This window comes from Gymnoscopelus microlampas, assembly GCF_963454915.1.
Source record: "Gymnoscopelus microlampas genome assembly, chromosome: 21".
Taxonomy (NCBI): domain Eukaryota; kingdom Metazoa; phylum Chordata; class Actinopteri; order Myctophiformes; family Myctophidae; genus Gymnoscopelus; species Gymnoscopelus microlampas.
The window spans coordinates 44,678,189-44,703,999 of NC_139958.1; the positions used below are offsets into that span (position 1 = coordinate 44,678,189).

General features: G+C 42.5%; 2 protein-coding genes across 2 annotated transcripts in view; one reads left to right on the plus strand and one right to left on the minus strand.

The window, feature by feature from the left end:
- Positions 1-25,811, minus strand: part of LOC311037002 (secretory carrier-associated membrane protein 1-like) — a 302,700-nt gene that overhangs the window by 126,054 nt on the left and 150,835 nt on the right. The gene's annotated exons all lie outside the window — the stretch shown is intronic.
- Positions 6,755-7,805, plus strand: LOC311037169 (proteinase-activated receptor 2-like; the record flags this gene model as incomplete). Its single annotated transcript, XM_084046286.1, has 2 exons — positions 6,755-7,239; positions 7,412-7,805. Exons 1-2 carry the CDS (start codon positions 6,794-6,796, stop codon positions 7,803-7,805), a joined length of 840 nt encoding a protein of 279 aa, XP_083902412.1. The 5' UTR covers positions 6,755-6,793.

The following is a 25,811-nucleotide window of genomic DNA, read 5'->3' on the forward strand; positions in this document are numbered from 1 at the left end:
CTCTCCGTATCTATAAGAAGAGTTCTTGAGCTCCTGTTCTATCAAAGAGCACATTTATCTCTGTTCAACTACTAGAGCAGTGGCCCACTTAGAAATCACAACAAAAACTATATTTGCGGCCCACCCATCTGACCACTTAACTTGCCACGTGTCACGGTGGATTTGGTCTATAAAAATGGAGGAACTCACGATTGTAATATCTGTTGCCCTTAAACTGCTATTTACAATAAAGTCATTTTGTGAATTTGTAAACTGCCGTGTACACTTTTTCAAAACTCTGACATCCAAATGATTGCACTCATTCATATATTGGTGGTGCTAACAGTTCTAAAGCAGAATAATCTACAAGCTCACTTGTACAGTAGATCTGCTAATGTCACTTTCGCCCAATATATATATATCTTTTTTTATTATCCCATGACTTTGTAACCCATTTTTTCACCCTGTGCTATTTTCAGGGCTCGAAAATAACTTTTGTACTTGTTAGCACCGGTGCTCCCACTTTAATAATTTCGCCAGAGGTTTTTGGGAGCACCCACCAAAATGTAAGGAGCACCAATACGTAATCAACTTTTTTAATTAATAAAAACAACAATATTATAGTGCAGTTTAAGTATAGCCTAACATGAAATGCTGAAAGTAGCTAGCCTTAAAAATATATGGTAGGCCACCACTGGGACAAGTATGCAATATTCTGGGGCCAGGATTTAAAATATATGTCCTGGCTGTCTGTCCTAGCCTGGCTCCAGACCATGCCTGTCCGTCATCCATCCATCTGACTGAGGTATCTCCAGACGAGGTGCCTCCTCTACATGGATTCACATCACATCTTCACCTGTGGTTTTTGTTCACATTAGGATAAGATAATTTGTATTTCTAAATGATAAAATAATTGCAATGTAAATGTAATGTGTATGGTGCATAAGGGTGTATGTCTGTCATTAATGTTGCCCATATTGCGTATAGCCTATTCATTTTTTATGTGCACATCGATCAGATATTGTTGCCATATGCATTTGTCAATAGGATACATATTGATTGATTCTGAATATTTACAACAGTTTCAAAAGAAACTAATTTGCCGAAAATACAGCCGTGTGTTTCTGTTACTCGAGCCCTGACGCACACACACACGCGATCACACACGCGCGCGTGCGCCCGATCACACACACGCGCCCATGATGCCATGACGACACATTGAGGTTAGACAACACACTCCATATTTGGGCGTAGCTGCATTGGGAACTCCTTATATGGTTATGGCTGAGTTATGGTGACATGAGCGTGATTTCAGAGGTCCGCCTGCCGGCCGGTACTCCCTTAAGCCAATTGTAATATAGAATAGGCAAAGGCGGCGAGTACCTGCATGGTACAGAGGTCAACTCATGCTCCGAATGTTAAAAATGTATAGTGTAGGTTCCTTTGCACCATCATTGGACTTGACGTCTCGAGCCTACCAGCTCTTCATCAGACGATGACGCAACATCTTGTTGAGAAATCACTACGCACGCAGCCACGGACACAACCAGCGCGATTGTAGCCTAGATAATGAATCCCCTTATGCAAGATGAAGCTGTAATTCTTTTCTATATTCTACTCCTTTATATTCAAATCGTTTTCAGTCCCAAATACAATGCTTTAACTGTTATTATTGGCTACATTTGTGCACCTGCTTGTCATTCATGCATCAAAAATGATTAGCCTATGTCCGTTATTTATATGAGATGTCCGATAAATTGTAATCATTCCGATTTCTCTCTCTCTCTCTCTCTCTCTCTCTCTCTCTCTCTCTCTCTCTCTCTCAGGTTTTAATGCGTTAATGAACTGTTACGTTGAGGACTATGGAAACATAAAGACTCCTCCAGCAGAACTGAGACAAAGAAAAAGGAACTGAAATCTCAACCATTTGTACTAAACATGAAACTTAAAAAAAAAAAATCATGAAAAATGTTAAAAGTCATTTCCTTTGGCTTACTTGGTGGTTTACGCACGCACGCACACACGCACGCGCTCTCAACATATATTTTTCAGAAAACTGCCTCAGGTCTTAATGGGTTAAACTGTGGTCAACACTTCTCCCTTTGTTAATTTTAATAAACAAACTTACTAAATACACATTTTTGTATGGTTCATTATTATGGTTCAAAAACTACAGTCTAGTCATTATAAAGAATATTGTTGCTGTCGGGCAGAAACCTAGGCTTTTTTGTAAATTAATGCCCTATTTTATTATACTTCAGTGTCACACAAAAGGAAGCAAAGAAATTGCCGACATACAAGCTCACAACGCATTGCGATGCGACACATTGTGAGCTTGCAGTTTTGGTATTTGGGAAAGCAATTCAAGTGAAAGTGAATGTGGTTGAGTCTGTCCATTGGTTTTATAAATGACACTGACACTCAGCCTGAATTTTCATTTTGTTTCACTCCATTATTCAGTCTGAAAGCCCTCTCAGTGCAGACGTTTTCTGAGGTGGGGGCGTGGCCAAAGTTGGACTCTTTGGCGATTGGTTCATACTGAATTATCCCGATCCCGATTCGTCGTACAGATTTTCGACCGAGAAACCCCCGCCTTCGACAGCGTCACCAGACCCTGAATGCGAGGCAAGCGATTCAGGGGGTGGAGCCAGGCTAATAAATACCGTCTTTGACCAATGAAAAGAGAGCAAGAGCTTTCGTCACAAGAGCTTGTGTGACTAAATAATAGCTACATTGGATCCACTGGAACACAGGTTCTTTTTTCACCCATGCAGTTCCTGAAAAGTAAACGCTTTGGACATACAAAGCTCACGACACAGACCTCACCAGACAACATGGCCACAATCCAGTTATTGTCAATTATGATGTTTTTCACCAGGATTTGTACGTCAAATGAATCATCCAATACAACCATGGTGTTTCCAGGTAAGTCTGGAGGTTGTTTTATTTCAATAGTCTTCAAGTACCTGTGCCAGTCACGGTTCCCTCAATGAATTACCTATATACTATTGGCTCTCTTGTCACAGTAGTAAGTAAATAAGTAAATAAGTTGATAAGTTGATAAGTTGATAAGTTGATAAGTTGATAAGTTGATAAGTAAATAAGTAAATAAGTAAATAAGTTGATAAGTCGATAAGTAAATAAGTAAGTGAGTCAATTTATTTTTGCGTAGCCTACCAAAGAGTCATGAAATATATCTTCAAGGCATGAAAATATGTCATCATAACATTTACTAGAAACATAATGGAGAGGGACGTTGTTCAGTTAGTTTAACCAGTGGTTGTCATAGTTGGTCTGGGGACCCCCAGGGGTCCTTTGGTGGGGGTTTCAGGGGGTCCTCAGCAAAATGAGTTAATACAGCATCACAATCATTTTAAACTCTTTATCCATTTATGCGTTGGCTATTCAAAAATAGCAGATCTACAAGCTCACAGCGCGTCACTTTGTGCAGCGCTGCGTGCTTGTACATCTGCTATGTTTGACTTAATTTTTTTTATTTTTTAAAAGTGCAACATCAAATGCATTATTTAACACAAATCTTCTATTCTGGGGGTCCCTGGCACAAAAACAAATCAGATGGGGGTCCACGACCAAATAATACGTATCAATTTGGAGGTCCTTGGCACGAAAAAGTTTGAGTTAAACAGCTATAAAACAGACTTTTGTGTGTTTCTGCTTTCTTGAAGGAAGAGAGAGAGGTCGCGGTTTCATTGGGCTTGAGTACCCACCAGACCTGGAACAGGAAGTAGTCACAGACCAAGGTGCCACTGGTGCAGAGAAAGAGGACAGGGTGCAGGTAGGGTGCCTGTCATAATTATTACATACTAGACCATACCCGGGGCGGCAGTGGCTCAGGGGTAGAGTGGCCAGTAGAGCGGCCGGATGGAAGCCGCAAAGGTTTCCGGGTCGATCCCGGGCTCCCCCAGAAGAGTTACTGTCGAAGTGTCCTTGAGCAAGACGCTGAACCCCTAATTGCTCCCGATGGGCAAGTTGGTGCCTTGCATGGTTTCCTCCGCCATCGGTATATGAGCTCTAGGGGGTGCTCAGGGGGGGCTGCACTATGGGGGCTGGGGGGCTCGCGCGTGCTCCACATGCACGCACGAGCACTCACCGTCAGCGGCGGTCTTTAACACCTTAAAGTTTAAACAATAGCCTCTCAAGGTTCGAGCCGTTCTCAATAGCCTCTACCTGGCTGCTTTGCATAACATTAGGCTACTCGAGAAAAGCCATGGACTTGAATGGAATGTGTGCACTGCAGAGTGTGAAGTGGATCGCTTAGCAAAAGCAAAGCAAAGCAAAGTTTGTTGTTTACCCAGGGTGTCGGACTAAGCACGAAGCTTGTTTCCAGCCGGACCCTGCATGGAAGCCTTGCTCAAGGGCTATTCAGCTTTATTCAGCAGAGGACCCAGTTCTCTGAGATGAGGCAAAGACAAGTTGTCTGATTATTTTAAGTACTTATGTGTGGGTGAGTCTATGTAAAGGGCTTTTATATAAAACTAAAAGGAAAATAAAATAATGAATTAATTGAAACAAAAATAAAAACAGCAACAATGCAACTAAATAATAAGAGATATAATTACATTAAAAATCACATGTTGAATACACTATTTCAACTACAGTAGCACTGAGCTGAGTGGCTATGTGCACATGCCCGCCCGCGCGCGTGCACGTGCGCACGCCGTGACGTCATAAAATAGAGCCCCCATAGCTGAAAAATCCACAGCTCACCAGTGCATATGAATGTGTGTGTGAATGGGTGAATGTAATTGTTACGGGTCCCAAGCTAGATTGGGTACTACAGCAACAGTATTGAATTTGGTTCAATGCCTCACTGGTCTCAGTCTGAAAAACAGTATAAACAGGCACAGGAATGAAGACATTGCGTTCCTAATTTTCCTCTGAAGGAAAGGGGTGAGGCACCCAGACCTTAAAGGGGATCCTCAGGCAACACCTGCTGCACACACAAAGGTTCCGCTTCTCATCCCAAGTGACCTACAGTGAATTACTACTGATATTACTTTGGCTTGTGACCATAGGAATAATAAAAATAAAAGTACTGGACAATACTTAATAATACTAAAGTGCATACATGTTTTCAAAAAAATAAAAGTTACTTTACAAGTTGTTTCACAATTGTGAGGGTATCACATAATGCACGATCTATGTAAAGCGATTTGGATAAAAGCGCTATATAAATGCACCATTTACCCGTGGGGGATATGCGCACATGATTTGGCAACCCGGGAGCCAGCAAACACAAAAACGCTAATAAACAGCTGACATTTGGGGAAAGGGAAAAACAGGCTTCGCTGTTCCGTGCACATGGTCAATAGCTGTGTGCAAATTCAGAACACTTGCTCCAGCCACTGAGGAGAACCGGGCAGAAGAGATTTTGGCCTCACCACCCACACAGAGCTTTGTCGAATTATAGCCTAGGAGGATTTGCCTAATAGCAATTATTTGAGATAGTCGTTTTAATTGTTTCCATGTTGAAAACAAATGTCATATTCTTTGTTTTAAATAGTGGTAATAGCCGATCTACAAGCTTGCAACGCATCACAACGTGACAAGCTGTGAGCGTGTAGATCTGCTATTTTCACTATTCGGAGAAAAAATGTTTTCAAAGCATAAAGTTATCAAATATGTCAGTCATTTCTTCATCTGTCATATATCTGCCCAGTGCGGTGTTTTGTTTACGAAGCCATAAAGGCCAAACACAAATGTTATGTTCATTCACATGTTCCAACATTCAACGCCAAAACACGATTAAATTGTTAATCACAACTATTTGTGTGACAATTACTCGGCAAGTAAAATGTCATGACATGATGGTGACAACCCTATAGTCAGTGGTGGAAAAAGTATTCACATATTTTACTTAAGTAAAAGTATCAATACTGCAATGAAGAAATACTCTGTCCGGAATAAAGTACCAAAAGTAGAAACTACTCATCATGCAGAATGTCCCATTTCACAAGTTTTCAAATGTATAAATTGTATCCACAGTTTCCTAGGGCATGCATCACTTCCTGTCGATTTGATCAGGTATCAAATCGACAGGAAGTGATGCCCACCATGCCCTATAGGACACTTGTGGATACAAATCTTTTGAAAATATCAGATCTACAAGCTCACAGTGTGAGCTTGTAGATCGGCTATTTTAAAATGGCCGAAATGTATAGGGCATAGCAATGGTGGCCATTGTGTGGTTCCACAAATCGAAAGCCCATTCATTTTTCCCATAGAGATTTACTAAAATATTTATATTCATTATTTTCAGCCTGGAACCAAGCCATCCAGGCTCCTGGTGAATTATGACCAGAACACATTTGATTCTGTGATTATTTTTTTTTGTTGAAAACCGCAAAAAGGGTAATTATTAAATATAGTATATCATAGAATTAAATATTATATATTTGTTTCACAGAATCAAATGTTTAATGGTCATGATTCACCAGGAGCCTAGATGGCTTGGTTCCAGGCTTAAAATAATTAAATATAAATATTTCCGGAAATCTCTATGGGAAAAATGAATGGGCTTTTGATTTGTGGAACCACAAAATGGCCTATAGGGTTGAAGTGGTTAATGTATGTTTTGTAATACTAATCTAAATCTACAAAGTAACTAGTAACTAAATTATTCAAATAATTGTAGCTTTTGAAGTAAAAATACCTAAAAATTGTACTTAAGTAAATAAATACTTGAGTAAATGTACTATGTACTTTACACCCCTGCCTATAGGTGCAGGTCAGCCTTGAAGACCAGAGGACCTTAGAAGGCTGGCTGACCACCATCTTCCTCCCCATCGTCTACATGGTGGTGTTTGTGGTGGCCCTGCCCACCAACGCCATGGCGCTGTGGGTGTTTGTGTTCCGGACCAAGAAGAAGCATCCGGCCTCCATCTACATGGCCAACCTGGCTCTGTCTGACCTGCTGTTTGTGGTGTGGATCCCCCTGAAGATCTCCTACCACCTGAATGGAAACGACTGGATCTACGGAGAGGCTCTGTGCAAAGTGCTGGTGGGGTTCTTCTACGGCAACATGTACTGCTCTAGCATTTTCATCGCCTGTATTAGTGTTCAACGCTATCAGGCTGTAGTTCATCCGCTGGCCCAGCAGAAGGGCACAAATCGCATCACCGTCGCTGTGTGTGTTTGTGTCTGGGTTGTGGTGTGGCTTCTCACCCTTCCTCTCTACCTTTACGATCAAACTGTGAAAGGAAAAAGCCTTAACATTGTAACCTGTCACGATATCACCAGGTACGTATTTGATTATATTAGTTTGTGTTTTCTGTCTGTTGTTTGAGTGAGTGTTGAGGTTTTCTTTTTTTGTTTGTTTCAGCTTTTTTGTGATTTGTTCCCCGTTAGCGGTTATAGCGGTTGCACTATTTGCTTTTATTGACGTCAATGAAATTGTTGCATTCTATTCCAGGCCCAGTCAGATGAGCATGGCGGCGGGCTACTTCCTGACCATGGCCATGGTGGGGTTCGTAGTTCCGTCCATGGTGTGCGTCGTGGCCTACGCTCTCATGATGAAGTCTCTGAGGAACTCCATGAGCAGCGCCTCCGTCACCAAGAACCGGAGGAAGGCCGTGGTTCTGATCGTAACCGTGCTGGTCATGTTTCTGCTGTGCTTCACGCCCAGCAACGTCATGCTGGTGGTGCACTACTGCCTCATGCTGGCGGGTAAACCCAACAACCAGTACGCGTTCTACGTCACCACCCTGTGCCTGGCCAGCCTCAACAGCTGTTTGGATCCGTTCATTTACTACTTCATCTCGGAGGAGTTCAGAAACCACGTCAAGAACACACTGATCTGCCGGTAAGGCCTGTCGTCGCAATAGGCTCTATTCACAGCAGCCATATTATGAAGACATTCACAGGTGTTACCAATGATACTAATGAAGGCTCTGTTCCATTCTGGTCAAACAGAGTCAGGGTGCTGATATTGTGCATGTTGGCTCACTGGAAACACTCTGCTACACCAGTGGGTCTACAGTTGGGGTCCAGGGTCCCTCATGGGCTTCCAAATGGCCCCTTGTGTACACTCTCAAGAGTTATGGGGGTCGAGGAAACCACTGTGCTACACTAAATGGAACAGAGCCTTCATTAGTATCATTGGTAACACCTGTGATAATAATATGGCTGCTGTGCATAGAGCCTATTATTACATACTGTAGGGAGACTGGGGTCAAAAGTAACAGGGGGCAAACGTAACACACTCAATAATTCTAATCAGAAATAAGATAGAGGGGTGAGATTCAGTAGGCTCCTCTGTCCTCTCTCTGCCTATGGAAGGGTAGAATGGTCATTTCATCTCAGCAGAGGTTTTCAACAAAAACAGATTTTGAGTTGTAAAAGTAAATTCTTTAACGTACAGTATTTTTCTTCTGCTGTCTAAAGTTTACATGACAGCTAATTTAAACTTAGATGAATTGTATCTCTATGTTATTGGTCACAAATTAACGTTAGCAGCCTATGATAATCTAGGTGTTTCCAGCTAGAATATGGGACTCATGGCTGCCCGATCGGGGGCAATTGTAACACAGTGACCGGGGTCAATTGTAACAATGTGTTACAATGCAAGAGTTTTTGTCTGGGATTACATACTTTTATGATAGTAAATGAACATATTTAACTACATTTCTAAGTAAAAATACATTTAAATAAAAAATAGACATACCCTTGAAAAAAAAACATTTGAAAAATTAAATAATTCGAATATAAATAAAAATAATATAAATAAAAAATATTTCCATGTTGACAAATGTCAATTTATTTCCCCCAAAATAGCGGAAATAGCAGATGTTCAAGCATCACAATGTGTTGCTATGCTACGTGTTGTGAGCTCATATATCTGCCATTTAAATTTTGAAAGTATAAAGTTATTGCATAATATGCAATAACTTTATACTTTCAAAATTGAATGTCAGTAATGATCTGCTATCTCTATTTTTAAAGTATAAAGTTATATATGTCAGTAAGTTATTTGTTATATCGGCCACTTTTGTTTGCGAAACCCAAAAGCCAAACATAAATGACATTTTTGTATTCATATCTTCCAATGTCCAAATAAACACAATTGTTAATCGCAATAGGCTCTATGCACAGCAGCCATATTATCACTTCCTTCTCAGGTGTTAACAATGATACTAATGAAGGCTCTGTTCCATTTAGTGTAGCACAGTGGTTCTCAGATATTTCAATTTCCACGACCAACGCCCATAACTCTGTGTACAAATGGAACCAAATGGACCCGTAAGGGTCCATTTGGTTCCATTTGTACACTCTCAGAGTTACACACCCGTAAAGGGCCATTTCGGAGCGTTTCCAGTGAGCCAACATGCACAATATCAGCACCCTGACTCTGTCTGACCAGAATGGAACAGAGCCTTCATTAGTATCATTGGTAACACCTGTGAATGTCTTATTACAATATGGCTGCTGTGCATAGAGCCTATTATTTGCGAGATAATTAATCATCTCAAGTATAATTTCATGATGGTGACATCTGTCTGCAGGAGCGTCAGGAACGTGGACAGAGCAGCCACCGTGCGCAGGGCGGTACGTTCCCCAGGGACGGCGGCGGCTCAGGAGGAAGAGCGGGCGGTTCCCGGTTCGATCCCCAGCTCCCCTTGTGTTACTGTCGAAGTGTCCTTGAGCAAGACACGGAACCCCTAACTGCTCCTGAGGAGTAGGTTGGTGCCTGGCATGGTTTCCTTCTCTTCGGGGTGTGCGTGTGTGCAAGTGTGCGTGAGTGCATCAATGTATGGGTGAATGTGTGTGTGTGAGTGTAATGCACATTGTAAAGCGCTTTGGATAAAGGTGCTACAGTATATACCATATATTTTATTGGCATTGCAATGACTGGTGTGCACCCATAGGGGATTTTTAGGGGGGGCATGGGGGGCACTTGCCCCCCCTGGTGGCTGGAAAATAAAATAAAATAAAATATATATTTTTTTAATTTTTATATATATATTTTTTGCCAATATATGGCAAGTATATGCAGAATATATGCTGCATATATGCCATATTCAGGTTCATATATGTGGATATAGGAAATATATGTCTCTTCTATGTCCACATATATTCCACATATATGGATATATATGTACATATATAGAGACATATACACAGGCGGCCAATTTCGTATATGTCACATATATGATAAACATATATGTTGCATACATAAAAACATATATATTCATATACTTTCTTTGCCCCCCCTGGGGGCAGAGGTAAAAATCGCCTATGGTTGCACCTTATAACAGAAATGCACCATTTACTATTTTACCATTTACTCATATGTGGGCACCATAATGAGCAGAGACGATCATCATTGTAATAAATGATTCATCAATCTATAAAATCTCTGCATGCCTGCGTGCATTTATTTATTTATTCATACATCAGAGGAAGTCGTGGAAGATTCTAGAGTGCCTGTCGCAGTCTCCTGACTTGAAACCCCATAGAACAGGGGTCTTCAACGTTTTCAGGCCAAGGACCCCCTAGCTGAGAGAGAGATGAAGCAGGGACCCCCTACTCTATATTGTATAAAATTGTGTTTCAGATTTTTTACTTAGTCTGTTCTTTTTTCCCTCTACACCTATACCTCTTAGCCAAAAATAGCCGATCTACAAGCTCTCAACGCCTCGCAGCGGCTAATGTTCCCCTCAGAAAAGGAATTCTATGGTTCAAGTGGTTCATGTAAAAAACCTAAATACTATCACACAAAGATTTGGCGGACCCCCTATAGTAGGCCTGAGGACCCCCTGTTGAAGACCCCTGCCATAGAACATCTCTGGTGGGATTTGAAGTCTGGCTATGCATCACGTATGCAGGTCATAACAGTAAAAGGGTGTCTACTACTGTAAGTACTCTTGTCCATGGGCCTTCAAAAGGGGGTCCTTGACCCCTATAGGGTCCTCAGAGTTTCTACAGGGGGTTTCCACACTGGTGAATGTGTAATAGGATTTGTTTTTTAGTTTTTATCATTAAACACTTGAACCCAAGTATCCCTATTCTGGGGGGAACATTCGCCGAAAATAGGCGATCTACAAGCTACAGTACGATGCGTTGTGAGCTCGTAGATCGGCTATATTTAGAGATTAGTGTAGATGGAGAAAAACAAACCAAGTACAGAGCCAAAGTTATAAGTTGACTAAGTATTCAGGGTCTAACTGGTTGAATGTCTGAAAATACAGATCCAGCTACCAGAATTGAGGCCGACACCCACGGAGTTCGAAGTCAGCGTTGGAGAGGGTCTCACATTACACCAAACTGACTCCACATTTTGCACAAATATTGCTCAGGGCTTTGGCTATAGCCAGAGCTGCTTTCCGCACCGCTAATGTACTTACACAATGTACAGACGTGCCGCTGTTTGGCTCTGCAGCTGCTTATGTAATGTCGGACATTACCCAACGTTGGCTTCATAAGCACTAGCCTTTTTAGAATCCGCTGTGCACTTTCCCATATGTGTGTGGGCAAGACAGCAATTTTAGGGATAGCGCAACAACGCGCACATGGCCACACCTTCAGGCGCAAATAATGGAGTCGGCAGTCGGCATAATGTATAGCGGGTAGAGCGGCCGTAAGATACCGTTTGGGGACAGCGCCAGCTGCCTTGTGCGTAATTAACGGGTAGCGGGTATTGCCAAAGGATAGCGCAGGGCGGTAGGGCCCTATGAATTAACCACTCAGGCCCAGGGGGCCATCGAATCCGGATCCAGCCCTGACTAGATCCCATACCATGGAGGGATGCGCACACAGTATTTATTTTTCTTTTCTTTCTATTTTTCTTTTTAGATAAGAGCAAGAGTTTTCAAAGGGGTGAAGGAGTTGTTATAACACTGTTATTAACTATTGACATACTATAATATGCACAAAGGTTACATTTAAAAAGCAACAACTAAGTTGTCATTCCCAATGGTGTATGTATGGAATGTGAACTCTTTATCTAAGTGTTTTCTGAAACATCGTAGATGGGGTAAATTTATGGAGAATTCTGAAAATTGAGCTGTTGGGGTTAGTGGGCAGTTACTGTTGTGCTGTTGCAAGGTTCCCTTTGCCCACTTGATGGCGAACAGAAACCGCAGAATGACAACAGAGTGGCCTTTCAGCTCACCAAGTTCTGAATCTCATCTCAACCAATCTTTGGCTTTATTAAAGGTAGGGTAAGTGATATTTTTGGGTTAAAACAATAAGTATTTTGTTAAAAGGTTAAAGCACTATATTCTGATAGTAATCATTGCTATAAAGTGTTTGTTCAGTAACAGGAGTCTCCCCGTCTCTCCAGCTCTCCAAATACATTTTCCGGTAGGTGTCAAAATCAGGAGAAAGTACCCATTTTTAAGCTTCATTTTTATACTGTTCCAGTTCCAATTTTGCCTGCTCATTTCTTAGTGTCACTCCAATGTCACTGGTTTAATCTATATCCTGATTGAGTTCTCTATCCTGATTGGATAAAATTGGAAATTAAACTGAAACGAAAATGCATTTTCTGTTTTATAAAGAGCTGGAGAGACAAGGAGACTCCTTTTACTGAACAAACACTCTATAGCAATGAGTACTATCAGAATATAGAGCAATTTAACACTTATTTTAACCAAAGAAAATCACTTACCCTACCTGTAATACAACCAATAATAATGAAAACTCAATGTTCATAGGAGGACGACTGTCTATAGTATATCTCCAAGATACTAGGCTACTTGGAACATGGAGCAGGTCTAAAGCCGTTGTTATTTAAATTTCCTTAGAGTACTGTAGTTCACCCCAAAAAAATCGTATTTTCTATCAATTACACACCCCTTGAAGCCTTGATTTCATGAAGCCAATAATTTGATCAAATGCAGGTCAACTCTGCCAGTCATCAAATTATTGGCTTCATGAATTCAAGGCTTCATAGGGTGTGTAATTGATAGAAAATAAGTGATTTTTTGGGTGAACTACTCCTTTAATCTCCTTTCAAGCTGATTGCCTCGACTTGCACACAAGGTGACAAGAGTTGGAAGGTTGATAGAAGGTGAACACGTGAGCCGAAACGAGCGCTCCCTCCCAGTGCCGTCAGTAGAGGTGAGCTCAGCCCACCCAGATGTGCATCTAGCCCACCTAATCAAAAGTTAAGGAAAACGTTAATTGTTCAGGTATTGAAAAAGAAAATACCACTACCAATTCTAACTTCTGATTGGGTGGGCAGCCAATAGCCCACCTCCTCCAAAGTAGCCCTCTGCTGGTCGTGTTCACTTCAGACACAAACACAGCTCTAAAGATCTCTTCAGCGTACTTGTCTAATTACATTTCATTGAGAGCTGAGTGGGGCATTTATCTAAAATTATACTTTCATATCTGTTGTGATATAATTAAACTATAGACGCTGTAAAGTTAGTTATTAATGAATTCCTTGGGTCCAAATTATATAGAAACATTTCTTCATTTGTCTCTATAGGTTGTTTACTTCCAAGAATTATGGTATTTTCTTGTTATCTCCATTTTATGGTTCAGGTTGGGAATAGGGTGACCAGATCCAAACAGGGCCAATGAGGGACAGATGAACCCGTTCCGCGGGACATCGCGGGACTCATGCGCGCAGCACGCGTGCATGAGGACCCCGCCCGCGCGCGAAGCGCGTGCGCACATTTTTTTTGCGGTTCTGGGCGGATTGGGTTCGTTTTTTACCAGTTTTTGGTTACTTTATTTCAGTTTTAGGGTTAGGATTCGGGTTAGGTTAGGGTTATGTTATTTAATTCTTATTTTTGCCTGATTTGACCGATTTATTATCAAAAACATTAAACACAATTAAAACTTTTTTTTTTGCAAAAAGTGGGGGGTATGAAATCTTCTCTGTAATAGGACTATGATAATAATAACTATAATAGAACTACTATGCAAATAAAAACTTGAATCTGATGGATAGGGTTCTGTGCAGACTCCAGTCAATTAGAAACACTTGGTTGGACCCTACCTGCTCGTAGTGTCACTGTTGGCAGGTCCATTGCTCCTAACATTATCAGAATGGCTGGGCAGCTGCTAAATCCTCTGATCTCTGATGACCATAACATTCTCCTCTTCAATACCTTTTACCCCACAACTTGGAAGCAAGCACCAGGAGGTTGTTTGTTTATAATTATTCACAACGTGGTCACTGGTCGTTAGTTTGAGTCCTGGCGGGGTCTATTACTTTTTTTCTCTTTCCTCGGTAGCTTTCACTGTTTTCAAATACTTGCTTAAATATGCACACTTTGCAGCTTTTGCACAGATAGCTCTTGTATCCTCTTATATGTTGTTGAGCTGCTGATTATTTTCTTTCCGACTTGTATTCCACCAGCAACACGTGATTTAATTCACTGCTCGTTCACAAGAACGCGGCCGCGGCCGCCTCGTCCAAAGGAAAACACTCGCCCCAATACACTCGCCCCGGGTATATCTGGCGGCCTCGGTCGGCGAAAAACATAGGGGCGAGTGTGTGTTGGGGCGAGTGTTTTAATTGGGGCAGCGTTTCTCCTCTCGAGTCTCGACAGACACACACACACACACACACACTCGGCCCGCCCCCTGATGACAGGCTCCATTGCTCCGCTGCGCACAGCCAGTTAATTGATAAAATCAAGATTTTAAACGCATATTTGAAAACTGGAGCCTATCAATCAAAATGCGGGATAGCGTCTCAATTTGCGGGACGCTTGAAAAGTCACTGAAATGCGGGACTGACCCGCACAAAACGGGACATATGGTCACCCTAGTTGGGAATAGGTATAAGAAAGGGTTAAGAATGAACCCCATGGGCCACTGCCAGCGACTTTTCGATTTTCTTACCTTTTTAAGTAGTCTGAATATTTATCTCCAGTATGATCGATCCCCTGATCGTTGGTAATCACGGGGGTTATGTAACACGTGTAACACCTTTGTGTATAATGGACTTTGACCACTGTAAATGACCCCAAGGCACTGTGCTTTTATTTTGGTATTTAATTTTGTGTGTCAGGTCACAGGTCACAGGTGCATTGCATTTATGTTAATTCTATGTTTCTGTGAGGTGCTTTTGAGATGCTTTTATTTTGAAGGTCTTTGCTTGATTTCTCACTACTATCACCTGTCTGCTCACTGCTCAGCCAGAGACTCAAATGTTTGCAGCAGTACCAGGGTGAGGTCTGCTTGCTGGACAGTAAAGGTTTAGCCCCCTGCCTAAATGGGCACAAGGTATATTTTAATTTGCTTAAAGTGTGTTAATGTATTTTATTTGTCTAAGGTCTGTTTTGTAATAGTGAATGATTGTTTTTGCAATTTGAAAATGTTTAATGTCCAATTGTTTGTTTGTTTGTTCTGTCCCAGCTTTTACGTTGTTGGTTTTAAAATAAACCTCATCTAAACCACCAGTAAAAGACCATCTTTGGGCGGGGTACGCTACAGTAAAAGCTTCGACCCTCATCTCTTCAGCGATCCTGTTGCACAACCCAAGGGATTCCACGGTTCAACGGCACTCATCCTACACGGGCAGCAGACAGTTGAAGTTGATGTGATGGTCAAAGACATCTGAAGGTAACATCCTAAAGTCATTCAAAAAGGAGGACACAAGCCTTGTCTTGGAGTACAAATATGGAGAAACAGATTATAACTCTCCAGAAGGAGATTGAAGAACATAAAGACAATCTCCAATATGAAACAGAAAACTTTGCAGTAAGAAGTGAATTAAAAGAAAAAATTGAAGAAAAAGAGAAATTAATGGCTGATCTGCAGAGTCGTGTACTAGAGGCCACAAAGGAACCTCGCCATTCTGAACGTCAACGAGTTCCAACAGAAAAAATGCATGCTTACCAACAAGAGGAGTTGAGTAAGAAAGAAAAAAGACTAATTACCCTGTATGAACAGTGGAAGATTGTGGCCCGTAAGACAAGACAAGAGCTTAAAACAAACATAACAGAAACCCATCTGACATCCCTCTTAGACCCTCTTGAAAAAGCACAAAATGTAGTCACGAGGACCTATATGGAAATAAGAGATCAGATCACACCATCAACTGAACTAAGACGTAAAATTGATGCATGTGAAGCTGTAACTAAGGATATCACCAAAATTATATATGGGATAACAGAGGTTGTGGAGATTATGATGCAGAGGGTGTCAATGGACGGCTTCGTGGGCTATTGGATTGTCAATATGCCCGCTCTATTTATGGTTCAACTGCGTCACAAGTGTATGTTAGCAATCACTCTGTGGCATCTTCACATAGAAGTAATCACTCTGTGATATCTTCAAATAAAAGCCATCACTCTGCAGCACCTTCAAATAGGGGCCCTCCCTCTGTGGCTCAACCACATGTGAAGCTTCCCTCTGTGGCACAACCTAATGTTAAGCTTCCCTCTGTGGCAAAACCTAATGTTAAGCTTCCCTCTGTGACACAGGCAAACATTAAGCCAACCTCTGTGCCACCCTCTGTAGCACTTTCTATTGCCAGTCATCACTCTGCTTCCGTATGTATGGCAACCAAACGCGCAGAAGCAGCCGCTGAGGTAGCAACAAAGGAAGCTGAATGTAAAGCATTATCAGAGGAAAGAAAACAAAAGGAAAGAATAAGGAATCTAAAGGAGCAATTACAGTTTCAGGAGTCTGAATTGGAAACCCTACAAAGGGAAAGGGACTTGGCGGCAGCACGAGCCAGGTTTGAGGTCTATAACAGAGAGGTACAAAGGGAAACGGACAACCAATCTGTTAAGTGTGACCCCGAGAGCCAGCGCCCCACATTCTCTTCTAATGTAAAGCCCCACATTCAGTCTGTTAAGGGTGAGCCTGATATCCAGCGCTCTGTCTTTCCTTCCTCTATGCAGCCCCAAATCCAGTCTGTTAAGCTTGACCCTGATAGTCAGCCTTTCATACCCCCTAATGCCATGCAGTCCCCCAGCAATGTGGCCACACAACCTCCTCTCACTGATGTGTCTTATCTGGCACAAGCTGTACAGGACAGCATAGCATTTAATAGACTTCCCATGCCTGAGCCCGCAGTCTTTAATGGTGAACCCCTTCGATTCATTGAGTGGAAGGCCTCCTTTATGTCGCTTATAGATAGAAAGGGCATTTCTTCTGCAGACAAACTATACTATCTAAAGAAATATGTTAGTGGCCCAGCTCATAAATGTCTTGAAGGCACATTCTACCGAAGCGATGAAGATGCTTATCAAGATGCTTGGACCAAACTTAATCAGCGATACGGCCAGGATTTTGTCATCCAGAAAGCATTTAGGGAGAAGCTAACAAATTGGCCAAAAATACATGCTAAGGATGCAGAAGGAATAAGGAACTTTTCAGATTTCCTGAATGCTTGCCTACAGGCTATGCGGGACCGTACCTATGTTCCCCAGGTTCTATGTTCCCCGCAAAAAAGGTTCTATGTTCCCCACTTACCAAAAAAGGTTCTATGTTCCCTGGGTTCTATGTTCCCCTTTTACCTAAAAAAAGGGTTCTATGTTCCCCACTTACCCAAAAAAGGTTCTATGTTCCCCATTAACAAAAAAAAAAGGTTCTATGTTCCCCGCTCACCCAAAAATGCAGGAAACATACATTTTTTATTTCCAATTATTAACATCTCTGAACACACAACTGAACATAATGGGGATAAATTACTATCAGAAACTTGCCCGCCTTTACCCCCCTTTCCCCTGGCGGCCATCTTGGTGATATAGAGCACCTTGTAGCAACTCATAATGTAATAACGGCGTAATAACAGTAGTCTGAGAGGAAATGGGGAGAGAGAGATGGAAGTGACACGCAGCAAAGTCCGTCAGGATCGGGAGTCGAACCCGCGACACGCTGTGCCCGGACCGCCACGCCAGCTGTCCGGGCCATAACTGCTCAAATTGTTGAGAAAAGTGTTACATCTTATAATCACTATCAGTATCATGGTCAGTGTCATGGTCAGCATCATGCTCAGTTTCATGGCAAGTGTCAATATCATGTTAGTATCATGGTCAGTATCATGGTCAGTATCATGGTCAGTATCATGTCAGTATCATGTCAATATCATGTCAGTATCATGTCAGTATCATGGTAGTATCATGGTCAGTATCATGGTCAGTATCATGGTCAGTATAATGGTAGTATCATGGTCAGTATCATGTCAGTATCATGTCAGTATCATGGTCAGTATCATGGTCAGTATGATGGTAGCATCATGGTCAGTATCATGGTCAGTAACATGGTCAGTATCATGGTCAGTATCATGGTCAGTAACATGGTCAGTATCATGGTCAGTATCATGGTCAGTAACATGTCAGTATCATGATCAGTAACATGGTCAGTATCATGGTCAGTATCATGGTCAGTATCATGTCAGTATCATGTCAATATCATGTCAGTATCATGTCAGTATCATGGTAGTATCATGGTCAGTATCATGGTCAGTATAATGGTAGTATCATGGTCAGTATCATGTCAGTATCATGGTCAGTATCATGGTCAGTATCATGGTAGCATCATGGTCAGTAACATGGTCAGTATCATGGTCAGTATCATGGTCAGTAACATGGTCAGTATCATGGTCAGTAACATGTCAGTATCATGGTCAGTAACATGGTCAGTATCATGGTCAGTAACATGGTCAGTATCATGGTCAGTAACATGTCAGTAACCAGGCACTATAATAAGGTTAAAATGTATGTTTATATTCAACCACAACACTTTTTATCTACCCTACCCTCAGGGAATTTCCTGTGTAAAGGTTGTATTAATTGTAATGCCATGATAACAGGAGACTCTTTTACTCACCCTTAAAACAATTTAAGTCAAAGGGAGAATTACATGTAAGACAAAATATGTAGTTTTTTTAGTGCCCTTGTGGTTTTTGCTATTTGGGAAAGACCAAAAGAGAATTGAAAACCAGAATTACGGAGCACAAGAGTAATATTAGAAATAAAGATGAGAAGTCTCCAGTTGCCAGGCACTATAATAAGGTTAAACATGACATATGTAGGCCTACACGGGAGGTGATGATTGACAGACAGAATTGCTCAGTAGCACCCCTCTGCCCAAAAGGACATTTTGGTATTGCAGCTGAAAAAGCTTGGAATGACAGACAGTCAGATTGTGAGAAAAAAATATCTGGATGTTTTTTTAGGCTTACAACCTGTTTAATACGTATTAGGGGGCAATATTTATATATAATATATATTTTTTACATTCATGGTGTAGCCCCTTTAAGCTTGTATAATTGTCTCCGCCAGGCCGAAAGGCATGGCTAGAGAGTATGTTTTACCCCCTGTCTGTCTGTCCGTCCGTCCGTCCGTCCGTGTGTGTGTCCTGTCCGTGTGTTACCAGCTAATCTCCGGCACCATTGGCCCACTCGCTGCGAAACTGCGCACACACACTCCCTCAATACCAATTCAGAACCTCTGCCCCAAATTGTTCACATGGGCCTGTTATAGCGCCACCAGGAGGCCGATTTGTGCAAAACCCATTTTTTGACATTACTCCTACAGATTTTATCCAAACGTCATGCAAATCGGTACACAGTATCTCTATAGTCATGTGATCAACCCGGATCTGTCCGATTTCCCATATTCCATTCATCCTGATTGGCTAAGGTTGGCTTCCAAAGTTTGCAGGATTGGTCCGTTTTGAACAAAATGCCTCGAATAATGAACGCAGCTTGCAATTTCCGTGAAATTTCACACGCACATTCCCACTAGGCCGAGGAAGAAATGCCACCCTTTTCACATTGGCCTGTTATAGCGCCACCAGCAGGTCTAATTCAGCAAAACACATTTTTGGAACAAAATGCCTCAAATCATGAATGCAGTGTCCGATTGAAAGGCCTAAGAAGAAATGGCACCCTTTTCACATTGGCATATTATACCGCCACCAGGAGGCCACAATAACGTACCTGACCTGGCGGAGACCTGTGCTCTGAGGAGCACCTTTTTATATGCTTTATAAATTAAGCACTTTGAAACTGAAGATGATGGCCAGTGTTGATGATAGTAAAAATGATAATAATATCGTATCGATATCGTGAGCCCAATATCGTGTATCGTATCATATGTATCGTGAAATTAATGTTGTGACACTCCTAAATAGATTTTGAGTCATTTCAAAGAAGTTTTCAAAACGTGATATTTTGACACTTTATAAAAACTGAAAAATCCAAATAACTAATGGGTATAAATACATGTATTTAAACCTTTTTAAATGTCTCACCATTTCCTGCATTTTTGGGTGGGCGGGGAACATAGAACCTTTTTTTGGTTGAGTGGGGAACATAGAACCTTTTTTTGGATGAGTGGGGAACATAGAACCCTTTTTTGGTTGAGCGGGGAACATAGAACCCGGGGAACATAGAACCTTTTTTGGGGGAAGTGGGGAACATAGAACCTGGGGAACATAGAACCTGGGGAACATAGGGATGACCCCGGCTAGGGAATATGTTAAAGGTTTGGACATACTGAGTGACTCTGAAGAAAACCAAAAATTAGTACAGAAGTTGCCAGATTGGTTAGTGTCACAATGGAATCGGCAAGTCACTAAGGCCCTCATGGAAAGTAAAGAATTCCCCAGTTTCCATGTTTTTGCTGCATTTATGTCAGTCGAAGCAGAGATTGCATGTAACCCAGTTACTTCTATCTATGCTCTTCGCTCTTATGACTCACCCAAGGATAAGGATAAGGACCCAAAGGATATAAAAAGGAACACGGTAAATGTTTACAGTACTCAGGCAACTGTAGACAGTGACAAAGAAATGCCAACCAAAAATGCCCCATGCATGTTATGCAAGGACAGTAATCATCAGCTCTATAAGTGCCCCAACTTAATGGAAAAGTCCCTTGAGGACCGAGGGACATACATAAAGGACAATAGACTATGTTATGGATGCACAAAAGCGGGACATAGTGCAAAAGAATGTCGCCGCCGTCACAGTTGTGACACATGCAAGAGGAAACATCCCACCTGTCTTCATGACAATTACTATGTTCAAAAACCAAAGGGAGACAAACCTGTGCAGAAGGATAATTCAACAGAACAGGATACAGATGACATTGCATCAGCTCTGTCTCACAAGATCACCAGAGAAGGTCAGTCTGCTAGCACTTCAATGATTGTGCCGGTATGGGTGTCATCTGTCAAAAATCTAAACAAGGAAAAACTTGTATACTGTATGCCTTATTAGACACACAAAGTGACACTGCTTTTATTGATCAGGAGGTGAGCAGTGAGCTGCAAATGGATCGTTTCCCAGTTAAACTAAAACTAACCACTATGTTGGGAGAAAATCCACAATCGATTTAAAACTTCTCTGTTCTTTCCGTCCAATATCTTTCCCTACCTCAATAGCATCACACTGTATCACAATGATGAACTACTTCCTCGGAGCGAATGCGGACGGAGAAGCGTCCGGGATTAATACAACATCTCTGGCGGAACGCATCCGTCAGATGCGTGTAACAAACGCAGGCTACAACGTGCGAGTTCACAATCCCAACTTCGCCCACATTAATGCAGTACAACCACTGGTGTCAAACCCGGGGGTAGGGGCCGCCGATGTTGTCCCGATTGCCCCTCTTGACAATGTGGGAGTTTTTGGTGCTCTCGGAACCGCCGGAGGAAACATCCACATGTGCATCTTCCGCACCCTGGACATGGCTCCGTTTACCAACCTAGCTGTTGCTGGTCACATGGTTGGTCTCGAAGGCCTATACCTGGCTGATGTGATTTGTACCCTCCAGACCACTCTGCCATCCCTGAGATACCAGCAGGTAATGGCTGAGTGCCTTATTCCAAATTGGCCAAACGGGAAGAATTACGGCCAGGCTGCGGCGGCTCTCGAACTGGGGCGTCTACTCGGTAACGGGAACAACTTAGCAGAACAGAGTTGGTTCCAGGATGCCATATTGACCCAACAACGAGAACGCCAGATAACCATCCAACAGCTGGTGGCAGCAGGCGGTCAAGGAGGACAACCTGGAAATCTTCCCAATCCTAACCAGTTGGGAATCGCAGGCCAGCAGATCGACGTCTGGGATATAATGGCAAGAAATTGGCATCTTGCTCCAACATTGGCTAATAAGCTTCTCTTTATCCAGCAGTGCATTAGGCATATTTCTGGTAAGCAGAGGGCACACGCCATGTATCCGGTGCTCCTCATGATCCTTGCGTTCGCTACTCGTGGAAACCTTGGTCAAGACAAGATCGCCAGGCTTCAGAGAGAATTGAAGGATGTCATGGGTGGTGTGATTGACATGCCAGAAGATCTAAAACTGACCTATGCGAATTTCGCTGATTTAGTTAAGGACGGTGATGCAGAAGCTGTGATGGACAGATGGAGCGGGTACTTTGCCGGAGTGGCCTTGATTAGGATCAGACTCACCATCAACCAAGCCAGAGGCTCTGGATTGACAAGCCTAGACACCATCAACCGTGCGCTCCACGTTTATCCTCACTTCCCTTGGTACTTGATCAGAAGACTGTACCCGGAGGAATGGGCAGCTGCAGTGGCTGCTACCGATGCCGTATGTCACAACATGTTCTACGGTTTCCGCCAAGACCTGGGAATTGTGAGGGCTACCCGATACAAATGTGTTGCATGGGCCTGCAGTTTGGTTCTCATCGCAATGGGCGAGACCAACCTTGGGGGATACAAGGGATTCGTGCCTGACAAATCTCAGGCTAACAACATAAACGCGATGATCAAAGCACACCAAGGAAAGGTTTTCACTATCAATGGGATCCAACTAGGGAAAAAGGATGAGTGATTTTCCACCAGAACACATAGAACCCTCGGCTCCTTTCATGTATAAGTGGCATGCACTGTTTCGGGCCCTTTCTGATTAGCAAGGACAAAAAGGGCACAAAAGCTGTCCGGTGATCGAAAACTCAACCAGAAGGGTGAACGTGTTAGCAAACTGACTGTAGTAGAACACCCAGTACAAAAGTTGATACTGTTATTAGAAACTGTTTAAGAATGATCAGTCAAAGTTAAATGGACCACAGTATGGTCATGTGAAGTGTTATTTTTTGCTATGACGAGTCAATTCATATGTGAAAATTATTTGTGTTTAAGTTTGCCTTAAGTTTGTAAAACACAAGATAATTATGGTGGGAGTGTAAATGACCCCAAGGCACTGTGCTTTTATTTTGGTATTTAATTTTGTGTGTCAGGTCACAGGTCACAGGTGCATTGCATTTATGTTAATTCTATATTTCTGTGAGGTGCTTTTGAGATGCTTTTATTTTGAAGGTCTTTGCTTGATTTCTCACTACTATCACCTGTCTGCTCAGCCAGAGACTCAAATGTTTGCAGCAGTACCAGGGTGAGGTCTGCTTGCTGGACAGTAAAGGTTTAGCCCCCTGCCTAAATGGGCACAAGGTATATTTTAATTTGCTTAAAGTGTGTTAATGTATTTTATTTGTCTAAGGTCTGTTTTGTAATAGTGTTGTTCAATGTGAATGATTGTTTTTGCAATTTGAAAATGTTTAATGTCCAATTGTTTGTTTGTTTGTTCTGTCCCAGCTTTTACGTTGTTGGTTTTAAAATAAACCTCATCTAAACCACCAGTAAAAGACCATCTTTGGGCGGGGTACGCTACAACCACTACCATATAAGGTATTAATCCTGGACTAGTAAGATCTGTAAGATCTGTAAGGTTCGGCTACTGGAGCATTTAAGAGTAAATAATGATGAGACCAGACAGGTATGTATGATATAATAAAGAAGGGCCGGCTTGTATTATAGAAAATATGAATAAAGGGAATGGTACCAGAATACACACATACAACAGACATAGAATAGACAATGAGCTCAATAACAGTGCAACTTGTAACTTGTAGTCACCTCTTGACCTCAGTGGTGACCTTTCACCTTTGTTAAACCCTTGGAATATTTTGTGTGAAATACCCTTTAAGTTTAAGCCTTCAGATCTTACTGTTTTTTGTTGCCAGACCCAGGGGGTCGGGCCTACATGAGCCTTTGTACCTGTTTTCTCCATACATGGGCATGCCCCCTTTGCCCTTAGGCCCCAGCCATAAAAGTCTGTCCCCCTTCTGTCCATACATGGACATGTTTTGTACCCGTTTTCTCCATACATGGGCATGCCCCCTTTGCCCTTAGGCCCCAGCCATAAAAGTCTGACCCCCTTTTGTCCATACATGGGCATACACAGGCTGACACGTCATGTGAAGGCTTATAAAAGTCCATACATGGGCATAAATAAGGAAGGCTTTTTTTAAGGCTTTTTGTGACGTAGTCAACCACTAGGGGTCTGGCAGTACCAGGTCTCCTGGTTCCCTTGTTAATCTATGGGTGCACCCTAGTAAGTATCTTTTTAGTTAAATATATTTCTAACTGTAGATATCCTTTTCAATTGTATTTATCTTTTTAACAGTAAATATCCTTTTTAACTGTACGGTAATTATGAATATTTATGAACTATGGATCCATGAACTCTAATACCCAATACAGTATGAATTACATTCAGATCAACACACACTGATATACATCAATCCACTGTCAATAACCCCACCAGAATCACAGATGGATGTACTGTATGTGAGGGAGTCCACTGACAGTCCAACTACACTGTGGGGTGTAGTATTATGGGATGGATATTGTGCAGATCAGTATGTTGTGTTCAGTTCAGTTCTGTGATTTGGGCAAAGCTCTGTCCTACCACACTGGTAAAACCACAGAATTAGTGCAGAGTGGGTCTATAAGGAAATTCAAAAGATGGTCTTCACATGCATTCTCCTGGGTTTGTAGCCTTGGTAGACCTAGACTCTGGCCTCATCAAAAAACCTGACCTAGTACAACAAACTTCTTATCAAATAAAATACATTCTCATCATGAAATACAAGACCAGGAGACCTGGTTCTGCCAGACCCAGACTTCACATGACGTGTCAGCCTGTGTCTATGCCCATGTATGGACGAAAGGGAGACAGACTTTTATGGCTGGGGCCTAAGGGCAAAGGGGGTATGCCCATGTATGGATCAGAATCAGAATCAGAAGACTTTATTGCCATGACATGTGAACATGTTAGGAATTAGACTTGGTACAGCGGAGCACAGTTTACAACAGACAGAAACAACACTCCCCAACACCACAGCAGCCATGGGCGGCGCTATCTTGGGCGGGATGCCCGTTCCCTCTTTGCAAGAATATTGGGGGGGGGGGGGGGTTGGGGGTAGGGGGTGGGGATGGGATGGGCAAAAAAGCACTACTCTCACGCCCTGCCTCTGGGGGGGCAGTGCGTGAGGGGAGTGGAAAAAAAAGGAGCGCAGGGGGGGGGAGGAGCGGGTGCGAGGAAGCGAAGGCGTGTGTGTGTGCGGGTTATGTTAACTTCATGAGAACCATGTGTTCGTGTGTGTAGAGAGTATAGCCTGAAGTTTGTCCTTGGTGTTTTCACCCAGTCTAGTTATCTCATGCGCTGGTGTCAGAGCGATAACACAGCGAGTTGTGAGGCTGTGGGAGACGACCTTGATTGGGTTCCGACCCAGAGTCATAAGAACAGGTGGCCATGGGGGGGGGGGGGGTCTTCTCCACATTGTAGCCACCGGAGGAAGAACCGGGGGGGGGGGGGGGGGGTTCAATAATCCATAATCCATAGTCATCCCGAGCAGACAATTTATCTACTCCCATCCTGGCTCATCCAGCCTGGTTCTAACCATGTTCATATCGCCCCGCAGAGCAGTAACTCTCTCAGCGATGATCTCCATTGTGCGGCCACTGGCTGAGATGACGTCCACAACACGTTTCAGGTCAGCGACGATCTCCGTTGTGCGGCCACTGGCCGAGATGTCGTCCACAACGCGTTTCAGGTCCGAGATCGATGTCTTGATGTTGTCCCACA